Here is an 11,978-nt window from a genome sequence, read left to right on the forward strand (position 1 = left end):
TACAAACTTGCGAATATAAAATAGCTCGGTGTCACATCGCAGTGCGGCCATAACGTCAGTGTGTAAATGTTTTGAGAGCGCGGTTGAATATTGATTCCAATATCGTATAAAATTTTAGTTTTATATCGTTTATCGATTCCTAGCAATAAAACTGCCACTTGTGTATGTGATCAGCAGGCTTAGGATGATTTGATATCACGACCCCTATCTCTTGTCTCAAACTTTCGGATGTCTAATTTCAATGAAGTTCTGTCACATGTCTATTAACTAACCCGTATTGGAGCAGTTTGATGGAATACTTTCCAAGCTTTCTCCTCAAAAGGAGAGGCGGCCTTAGCCCATCAGTGGGACATTTATTACATTGTTTAATTTTAATATCATGATAAAAAGTAAAATTTAATTTAATTTTATATATATTTTTTAAATTATCAATGTGATCACTGGTACAAGAATCCTGCGCAGCAGATATCATTCTGCACAAGTGTCTCAAGTGACACACGCGAACTCAATATTCCAGCACATAACATAATAGCACCGGAGAGGGTTTAGCCGCTGGACCAACATGCTTTCCAAGGCTTAGATATAATATGTTATTTGAGAATGGAAAAAGCATGCGTACAGTACTGCGGTTCTATCGAACCCTATAATTGTAAGAATTATTACCGGTAATTGAACCCGAGAGGAGTGAGAATGAGTAACTAGGTTTCATATCACCGTGAAAATGTATCGCTATAACATCCAGGCGAGATGACTAAAGTCGCGGCTAGCGGCTAGTATCCAATAAATATCGCTCAAGCCACACGGCACTCCGAGCCCGACGTATACACCGCTAAAAGGAAAATCCTCATGTTCCCGCGGGAAATCTGAGCTCCTCAGAATCCGCAATGATGTTAATCGTAAGAAAATATGTAACGTAAAATAATTATCCGCGCTTGCTTTTATCGGGTAGAAAGCTGCGATCGGGCGTCCCGCAGGCGCCGGCGGGGGGACGTTTACTTAATAATATATTCAAGTTACCATTTCAACGAAATCGCTAACATTTTACAGCGAATCACTTACGCAGTAAGAAGAGTTGCAATACTTAGTTTTTTTTTTGTAACGACTGTCTTGAGAGATACCTTCGACACTTATTATTGTCATAGTAAACATCGATATTTTTTTAGATACTGTGATTCAAGTGGATGGTTGGCAGAGGCGAAAAGAACAATTGATAATTAGCAAGGACTTGTAATTGCTTCTTTAACTAAAAGTATTTTATATATTTTTCTTATATATATCATTGACATTTCAATATTATTCTCATCAATCCTAACTTATCTTTGCTCGGCTGTACAACCAATCAACCAGAACGCCGGTAGCTGTGAGTCGGTGACGTAGTTCAGTTGTCAATTGTCATTGTACCGCAGCTTACAACAAAGCCTTAATACGACTCTATGTGTTGTCACCGTATATTTATTATATTTAATTGTATGTTAGTATTTTATTGTAAATATTTTCATCTCAGTTGTAGTTTTCAAATTCAAAATCAAGTCAAAATTAATTATATGGAATTATGGGTAAGTTTTAAATGAGTAAAATTAGGTGAAATTAGGAGTTCTCCCGCTACCGATGATATGGATTTAGTAGTTTGTTTATTTAAATAACTTCGACCGTACAATGACCGGGCACGGTTTACGGTCATTTCGGCAAGTAGCCCGGATAAGTAATACATATTTTTACTACGTACCAGAAGATTACTTATATGATTTTGCACTTCGTAAATATATTGAAAACTATATAGTTTTCTTCGTCGTAAATCTAAATCAAAGTGGTCCCTCTGTTGGAAATATACGACACTGATACAAAGGAATGGTTGTCGTGATTCGAAAACAAAATATTCCCGAGGCGGCGTCGTTGCAATGAGAGTCGTTAGATATTTCTCACTTAATATTTAATATTTATAGATCAGAGGATGCCTGATGTGCACTACAAAGCTACTTTTAATTTTGTTGGAAGCACTTAACCGACCATCTCACGCAAGAACAGAAAAGGAAGCGATGCGTGGATTACGAACCAATACAGTCGTTCGCTATTATACGAAGGGGTGCAAATTCGTTCGCCCTAACTAGAAATTATCTGCTATTTTTAAATGTTATCTTTCATAAGTGTAAAAAAATAAAATTCACTCACACACAAGCTTTTGTAAATATATAAAGCGGGCCAAACTGCGAAACACAGCTACTTATATAATAACATTGTGTACTAAAACCTCTTAAACGCGTTGCATCCTAAAGTTTAATGTATATTAGTTTATGATTTTTTCAGGGAATTACAAAAACGACGTAATTTCTTTTTTTTTAAAACAAAATCAATATACCACCCTCGTAGATGAAATACATTACGTTTTCAACACGTTTCAGTCGAGTAAAAATCAATATATATATATTTTCTCGCGTAAATACTAATGCTGTGTTTAAATATGCGTGTAAGCTTCTAGCAATTAATCTCTATCGGCTCGAATACACTGAGTAGAACCGAACCGCAGTCTATGAAGGTAGAAACAGATCTTATTAGCTGGGAACATTGTAAACTACGTTGAAATTCCCGAGTAAATGTTTGTTGTTGCAACAAATACAGCTGCCTCGGTACATACTGTACTACGCTATACGTACTGCACACTGTGTGTATATATTTGTTAACTTTTCACTTTAAACATATCGACCGAGCCCTGCTTGTTCGATGGCTGTTTATTTGTAAGCGCGCACAGAATAATTATTTATGAGGTTATTTATTTATGTTAAAACTAGTTACACTGGGCGACTGTTGCGTCTCATCCGTCTATGGTAGTACATTTTTATAGAGTTTATGTGTTCTTTTTTAATATGATCTCAATAATAGTAGTAGTTAATATACTAACTTTTTCATATTTTTACTTTACGTATTCATATATTGATAAATGTATTCGATAGAGTGTAACATTGAGTGGAGAAAAGTTAAAGAAAATAGTTTGCGCACATTATAACTTTATATAAGTCTTTACCAGGGATTTCAAATAAACATCATAAATGCTTATTATGTTTGTACTTTTAATAAAGAGTAAATTTAACATTAATCCTAATCTATTGAAAGCGTCAGTTTTTCTAATTACTGTGTAACTGTTTTATCATATGAGAGAGTTTCTCCGCAATCATAATCACAGGAACGTTAGTGTTCCCACTCGTAATGACGGGCATCACACTCGTGTCACCGACTCGTAGCCGGCTCACATTGAGCACGCGCAGGTGGCCGTCCACCACTGACCCCATGGCGCACGTGCCCGAGTAGTGGAACATGGTCGACATCGTACATTCTACGTAGCACCGCCAATATTCCCTACTGCCGAAGTTTAACCCTTCACATTGTTCGAGTTCAAGGTCCACGAATTCAGCGTTGACGTCCTTAAAATATGTCGTGTTCAGGACTTTTAAATAATCTTCTAAGTAATCCGTCAAATCTGTTAAATCTGTTTCATCTGAAAATATTTCAGCGTGCACCAGTGGAGGGTCCTTTGGATGTGTACTCCGTAACAAGACCCTGCCTCGAGACTTGGGACGTAGTATGCTTAAGTTTGCTAATAATATGTTACGGTTGTTACTGGCTTTTATCAAATTCCTACAAACAGTTTCATCAAAACCGAAATTAAATATGCAAAGTTGATACGGTAATTCGGAGTTACTTGGAAAAATAAAATGAACAGCTTGGTAATCGGGACACGTACTCGAGTCATTCAGTGCGACGTAGCCGATGAAGGAGGGCGAGGGTTTGTGAGGATCACTTGGTGGTGGTCGCGTTTGCGACTCTTCCATTTTAATTGCAGCGAAAATAATAGGATGGTCTTGGTAGTTCATACCGACTGGTAAATCGCTTCTTACTTGAATATTTAGAGATTGTAAATGGTTTTTCGGACCAATGCCAGAGAGCATAAGGAGTTTCGGAGTATTAATTGCTCCCGCTGATATTATAACTTCCCTGTTTGCTGTGATAGCTATCAGCTCATCGCCCTCCGTTAATGCATTGACGCCAATCGCATTGTTATTCTCATCGAATAATATTTTTGTTACTAAGGTTTTTTTTAGGACATGAAGATTCGGCCGATGCTTGTTTCTGCCTAAGTTTGTGAGAGCGGTGGTTTGTCTCATATTATTGGCAATGGTAAATAGCGGTATCGTGTAACCTAATGTGCTGTTACCATTGATATCTAAGAGCACACGGTGACCTAATTCTTTAAACGCATCTAAATATTTGCGGGTTTCGTCTCGATCCTCTCCTCTTGTGACTCCTAAGAAACCGTTTACGCCGTGATAATCTCTGTATTGAGAATTAAGGATTTCTTTATTTTCTAGTCTTTCACTTTTAATAAAAAATGGGTGAACTTCGCTGTACCTCCAAGACGAATCATTCACCGACCTCGCCCAGGAATCGTAATCGTTCTGGCAACCACGCACGTAAAACATATAATTCATACTGCTGCCGCCACCGAGAACATGTCCAGAGGTAAGATTCAATGATTTACTCGCATGAGTCTGTGCTGTACGATTGTCGTTAACCGACGTGTAGTTCCAATCGCATTTTGTCCTCGGTAAGAACGCAAATATGCTCGGTACCTGCAAGATAAATATAATTATATAGTTAAAACATTACAAACTCTTTAATAAAACGTTGAATTGATTTGTTAAAAAATAGGACTATAGGAACGACGGCTAGCTATTTGTAGGTCGTGTCAAATCAGAAGGTTATTCGTCATTGAATTCATGGTCAGCTCATTAAATTGGGTTTTTCAACAAAGAAAATGTCAGTTATATAATTATATAGACATTTTTAATCTCAAGAGAGACTATCTAACTGCGTAGGAGATATGCCTCTGTATTACCACTATCACTCTCATTACTATTTTAGTCCAATGGGGGGAAAATCTAACTCAACTGGCTTTACGTGCTTTCCGAGGCAAGAAATGAACACACTTAATATTTGGGTTTTCTTGTCGAAAGGAAAATCTAATTTTTTATCGGCTCAACCTGAGGTTGGAACCCAACACCCTGGTATTTTCGATTTTCTCCTATAGCATCGGATACCATTCGATCAAATGAGACTGACGAAATAGAGAGCATACTAGTGTTTCCACGTACGCCTCTGCTGTAATCTACTGTGTATGTGATTAGTCTGGGTTGTGAGAGGCCGTGGAGCCGTGGATAATTTTTGGTAAATTATTTTTTCAACAATCGCGATGTTTGTGGAAACTTACGACTGATTCAATAGGTGGGTCATCTCCGGCTTCGATCACCAGCACCTTGTACTGCGGACATTCAGACAGTCTGTCGGCGATCACGCTTCCGGCCGACCCACCACCAACTATTATGAAATCATACTCATCGGAATCTGTTGATGAAAAAACGTGAAATAAATAAATATTCACCGATCATTTTTTATTTCTTGCAGTTGTGGCTCATGAGCCCTTATTTGTTTTGTCTACGTTCTTATTTATAACTCAGACTCTCTTAGTGGCAAAGGACATTGTCGAGGATCACTGAAAGACAAACATACATATACCTAACACTCATAGTAGATATAAGAACCATCGACACCTTGCGTTATTTATTGCATTTAAAGTATTATAACGACATAACATCAAAGATTTCACTATTCGTACAATTTGTATCAAGGTGGCATTTTAACTAGAGATGATTCCCGACGATAATATAATAAAGAAAATCAATATGCTTGGTACCTACTCGAAAAGATATTCTTTTTTTAAATCTAACGAAATAGTCGCCTAATGGCTGTTTCTCGTTGAGTCTTTTTGATGTATATAGATTAAGATCATTGAGAACTAGCTAGCCGCCCCGGCGTTGCGTGGGATAATATAAAATAATTACTCACAAACATTTTTTTAAACGTGAAAGAATTTCTGAAATCGACCAAGTGTTTTTTTTATAATGGTATAGGCGTTTTTCTTTATTCCTTACAAACAAATAAAACAATGTTTTCTGTTTATATAGTTCTAAATTCATCCATTTTTTTTCATCAGACGATCAAGGACAACGATAAACAGACAGACAGCAGAATTATTTCGTATAAAATAAGTGTATGTATATTTGTAATAAGAAGGCCGATGAACAAAGGCGACCTGATATTAAACGGTCAATTCTGCTCGTATAATTGGACATGGAAGAAACGTAAGCCGATAAGTCGGAAATAAATGATCGCTGGACAACCTTTTTCATTATATCTGCCAGTGTCGATATGAGCCGGAGGAGTTTTGATCGAGATCCAGTAACTTAACTTTACTTTCAATTCTTATACTCGATACCAACCTTAACCAATTAAAAAAACAAAACTAATAAATTTAGGAATCTAGATAAACTTTTAAATGACAGACAGACGAATTAAATAAAAACCTTACCATTAACGATAGCCTGGTTCGGGAAGAGGTATCCCGTCAGCAAGAGAGAGGCGATGACAGCGAGTGCTTGTTGGATGCGAATCACCGCCGCTAATGCCATTGGCTCGACCCTTGAAATAGTTATAACACTAAACTGTTAATACATTTATAACTAAATTAATGATTGTAGTATTTTATGCACCGAGACACGATTAAAATATACTTACTGTAACTTGTTAATATATTTGAGCTAAAGAACTTCGATTATTATTCTGAGTACACTATGTGAAATATTTATTTACTAAGTAACAACTATTATATTTTAATAAGCATTTGATTATTTAATATTTCCGATAAGTATGTTGGATTTATACCGTTTTTTTTTTAATTATTGATGTATGTATAACCCTTTTTTAATAAAAATTAGTGTTTATTAATGGTAACAAAAACTTGTTAAAATTTCAATATACTATCTGTAATAGTGTGTCGTAAAAATAAATATGGATCAAAAAAATAACAGACCTTGACTTGATAGATAACGAATCTGTGCTACACGCTCACGTATAATTACTGAGAGCGAGTGCGTATCGTTTTAATTAATTAATAATTGTTTAATTGTTAACTAAATAATTAAAAAAAAAAATGAAAAAAAAAAACAGTTAAAAAGATGTCTGTGCCGCATCGTACACGTGATGGAAGTGAAAAAATAATGTGCCTAAGATGACGCGTCCTTAAAATCAGTCTTAATTCTTGTCCACGTCTTGGTTTTGGAATCGCCTCATAAAAAGATTAGTTTCAGTTCAAAACAGTTTTATCGTTTTTATTCAATTCGATTGAAGAACTGTTTAGGCGATTCGTATCGCTAACTATAAGTGTACTGAGTTTCTATCCGGTTTTTCTTGTTAGTCCCTGGATCAATTGTAACTTGTATTTGCAAAAGCCTACTTTTGAATAAAGCATATTTTTGGATCGTGCTTATATTGATTATTGTGGCTTTGATCTAACTACATATATTCATATTTAAAAACAATCATAATATCAATAAATTATTGAGCAACATTTTAAATCCAAAAACATTTTTCGTTGCTCAATATAGAATAAATTACACTTGCTTATTGATTCGGCTCGGCTCGATTGACTACTCTGAGCCGAGAAAAACAAGTGAAACAGTTTTGTTTTGATGTTGATAATTGGGTATATAATGTTTTAAATTAATCACTATGTACGTTCAATCAAAATTAATGCAAATATTCGCGGTCACAACGGCGGCCTCGTACCCCACAGTGACACATATACACACGGTAGCTGACGTGATTATGTTTGCTAATACTTATTTATGTTGTGCTATGTTTTTTTTTAAATATATAATAAGGGGAGTGGAGAGTCCGAAGTTGAAGTTCAGCAATATTGTGGTCGGAATATCTCTTTGATCATCATGATTCAATGTTGGAGAGTTTGAGCTGAGATGGCCCAATGTTAAGGCGAGACCCAGATAAATATCATCGAATTTCCGTGGGCTTCATTTGTGTGTAATTTTAATTAAATTCTGCTACGTCCATGTGATATGGCATTAGATACAACCATCGACTTGTATTCCAGCAGCGTAGTGGAATAAGCTCCAAACCTACTCATTGAAGGGATAGGAGGCCTTCGTCCACAAGTAGGACATTTACAGAATGTTACTTAACTTTTAATATGTTTTTTATTAATAGAATATAATTTATACGTACCGATCTTGGCGTCTGCATTGATAAAATCGGTTGCCGCTAATTCATTATTATTTAATAATAAATATAATAGTGAACGCTTGACTCACACACACACACGCACACACACATACACTTGTTACAAGACAAACGTATACTCGTGTAATTATTCGATGAAATTATGATTTTAATTAGAAGATTTAATGAATTTGAAAATATATAGTAATTTAAATATTTCATGAAAAAACGAGAAATGTCGTGGGACAACCGATTGGAACGAATTTGCTTTCGGTACATGTTGTGAGTTAGATAACAGACATTGAAATAAAGTAAAATAAGAATATTTGAGAATAATTAAACGACATAATAAGTAGAAAGAGACAGAGAAAGCGAAAGAGAGGGATAGCTTCTGCGAGTTCTCTACCGTGAGCCGCGAAAAGACCTTCGTTCCAGTAAAAGGCAAATAATTGTATATAAGAATAATTGATACCCACCTCTATGAATATTGCGTTTTTATTGTATTACTCCAGCCCGCGTGCGGATGCAAACAGTCCAGTCAACACCGAGTGTTTGTAGTACGCGCTAGAAATACAAATAGTTGATATATACTGCTTAACTTCTTTACCATTCACGCTGATAATAATATTATAGTGATCTTTGTCCTCACGAACTTTACAGCGAGAAGGAAAAGAATTGCTTTAACGCTTATTACGTAAGCTATACAGATAGAACAGCGTTATTATGAAATTTTGCGACGTATTGAGGAAAATGTACTTGTAAATAAGTAATCATATTTTTATCGTGTGTAATGGTGGTATCGAACAAGAAGTTAACGGCCACACTTATCTTTAAAAATATAAGAGTATAACGATAACTAAATCTTACTGTATCGCATACGCATTTTTGTCTCTTTTAATTTAAATTTTAGTTAAATAGTGCAGTGTTCAAATGTTACGTATACATGCGCAGTTACAAGTAGAGAGTAAAAATGGATGAAAGCGAATACATTGTAGAATTTTAAGTAAACTAAACAAAATTTACGCTATTAGGAAGAATTGGTGCCTACACTTTGATCAAAAACCAATTTGAAATAATACAAGATTATGTGCTACTGGGATTTCCTCATTAAATGTAAACAAAATTTACCTCTTTATAATAATTAAGCATTCGCTTATATCTCGCTCATACCTCTAAATAATAATTAAAAATTCGCTGACGGGTATGTTGTTGAACGCTGTGCTAATGCGTCAATAACTTTTAAATTATTACAATTTTGTAACGTAGAACCTCCACTTTTCTCACTTCTTAATGAAAGGTAGCAAGTCCAAAACTACTGACGTAGTTTGCTACGCAAGACTTGCTTAAATCTTGCCGCTAAATTATCGACCAATTATGTTAACACAAAGACGCGTAATTAGTTATTCGAATCTGAACGCGTGACCTCCGGTTTCGGGGATTCGATTGTTTTTAATGCGGACTCAATTACAGATGATCACGAATTCTATTTGCTCGCCGAGCCGGCGGAATTATGAATTCGTTCGGAGTCCGTCCCCAATCTGCTACTGATATAGAATTAAAATGGGTTTTTGGGCTGGCGCCACTAAATGAACGTCATTGCTGTCTGTTGACCACCGCTACGTTACCTGTGGTACCATCGAAATAGGGTGTATGTATATATGTGTAGTTAATATTAATTTATTCAACAAAAAAAAGGTTGAAGGTAATTTATAATAAAATATTTTTATTTAAATTCGCGGAAATATCCGCGATATAAAGTACGTTTTATTGCAATGATGTAATCTCCCCATTATTAGGAAAATACGTGAAAGGTTCAATTCGTCAAAACAACGTAAATTAAATGAGAGGACTGAAGTGGAGTACAATAGAACAACCTGATTGCAATCAATATGTCTCGTAGGAGCTTTATGTTTACAGTTAAATAATGGTGGAGACCGACAACACCAAAATATACTACAGTATAACTGGCACTCGACAAGGTCTATCCGAGCTAATAAAGGAATTGTCTTCGTGGAGTATTTTTTTTAAATAAAGTAGATAGGTTTGTGGGTCATCTGATGATAAGTGGGCACCACTGCCCATAGACATTAACGCTGTAAGTAATTCAAACCCTTTCTGACATCGGCGATGCACCACCAACCTTGGGAACTAAGATGTAATTTCCCTTGGGCCTGTTTTACACTCGCTCAAACCGAAACACAACAATACAAAATATTGCTGCCTGGCGGTAGAATATAACACGATGAGTGGGCGGTACCTGCCCAGAGGGGTTTGCACACAGCCCCACCACCAAGTTACTCGTAATCTGTCTGTGTCTTAACTTGTATATCCATCAATATTCATAAATCTTAGATCGTGATGCTGCCTCGTAATACAAACACGCAAGCACATCAAAATAACGTCTGTGGAGATACGAATACTGGAGTGAGGTACGAAACAAAATAAATTCTAAAGTAAAAGGACATGTTAGTGTGACGAACGACTCCGCGATCACGATCTATTATACGTAATACTCAATAACGCGATTACCAAATAAAGTTAGTATTAAATTAAAGCGAATAACGTTATATGTAAAGAAGAAAGGCTGACTCTCTCGGGAAATTCAGGTTACCGAAATCGGTTTAACGATCGCACTCGCAGGAACATACGATGTTAAGGAAATAATGAAGTATCGGTTTTATTAAACAGTGAAGCGATTGATATGAAGGTCCCTGGGAATTGATTCCTTAATTTTTTATCACTGTAGTAATTTAACGTAGTTTATACCGACACATTTTAGTTTTTATTGTAGCAGCACGTCCCTGTTCTGGCATCTAATTTGTATGTACCTTAGGAAGTCATGTGTGCACCAGTCGATGGTGAGTGGTCACCCATAGACTCCAACAAAACATTATAAGCACTTCTGTCTGGTAAGATAAATCCTTGATCGATATTGATGTATTTCAATAAGTAAATAGATGATAATAAGATGCAATGATCGAGTTCCAGGAATTTATTTTTAACAAAAAAGTCGAATAAATATCATTCTTATTTCTCCCGTACGCAATCGCTGCATGCCGGTAGGTAATAATTACTTATATTGTCTATATCTACATAACATCTCCAAAGTTATTACAGCCCGTAGTTTTTTATTTTAAATACTTTTGAACATAATCATATTTTGAATTTAAATTCTATGATGAAGTAGAATAGAATTTCTTTATGAAATTTAATTTTTCCAGATCAATAGAATTCGTGATTTATTTAAGAAATGTGAACAACCTCCGTCGCGTTATTTCTGACAGCCGCGAGATCGGCGCGCTTGAGCTAAGAGCGAGGAAATGTAGGAACACCCAGCGACGAATATGCCTTTTTCTAATACGTGCAATGAATTTCGCACGTTTAAACATAACAATAGAAGCGACTATCGCTCGGATCTTTTTCCCATAAAATACGCCGCTGTAAGTCGTTTCTTTACATCTTCCACATGCATTTTCGTGGCGCAGACGTTTTATGTATTGCGACTTTTATTCTATGTTGCTTTTTAGAATTTGACGTTTCGACATTAATAAATGTTACAATGAACTGAGAAGTCGTGCTGAAAGAATTTGGGTTTTTATTTATTACAGTCGTGACGATAAAATGGGGAGTCACTCGTGTATTCATTTCCTTGTGTGAAAATCACACAGATTTAATGGTGCACCGGCTTTTGCTGCTTGTAGCGAAAGTAAATTAAAACTTGCGTATTTAGTAGTTATATCGATTCTGTCTGCTGAGCAACTAGTTTCTTTTTTATATTAAACACTGTTTTGTTATTTATACTTCACTGAAAATAATAATATAACTAATAATATTATAATTATATTATATTAATAATA

The 11,978-nt window shown here is 35.6% G+C and overlaps 1 protein-coding gene across 1 annotated transcript; it reads right to left on the minus strand.

The window, feature by feature from the left end:
* Positions 1-3,119: 3,119 nt before the first annotated feature.
* LOC125065959 (ecdysone oxidase-like) lies at positions 3,120-8,659 on the minus strand. Its single transcript, XM_047673819.1, has 4 exons — positions 8,598-8,659; positions 6,419-6,528; positions 5,261-5,394; positions 3,120-4,622 (listed from the first exon to the last, which is right to left on the minus strand). Exons 2-4 carry the CDS (start codon positions 6,516-6,518, stop codon positions 3,120-3,122), a joined length of 1,737 nt encoding a protein of 578 aa, XP_047529775.1. The 5' UTR covers positions 6,519-6,528; positions 8,598-8,659.
* Between the last annotated feature and the right edge of the window lie 3,319 nt (positions 8,660-11,978).

This window comes from Vanessa atalanta, chromosome 8 (assembly GCF_905147765.1).
Source record: "Vanessa atalanta chromosome 8, ilVanAtal1.2, whole genome shotgun sequence".
Classification (NCBI taxonomy): domain Eukaryota; kingdom Metazoa; phylum Arthropoda; class Insecta; order Lepidoptera; family Nymphalidae; genus Vanessa; species Vanessa atalanta.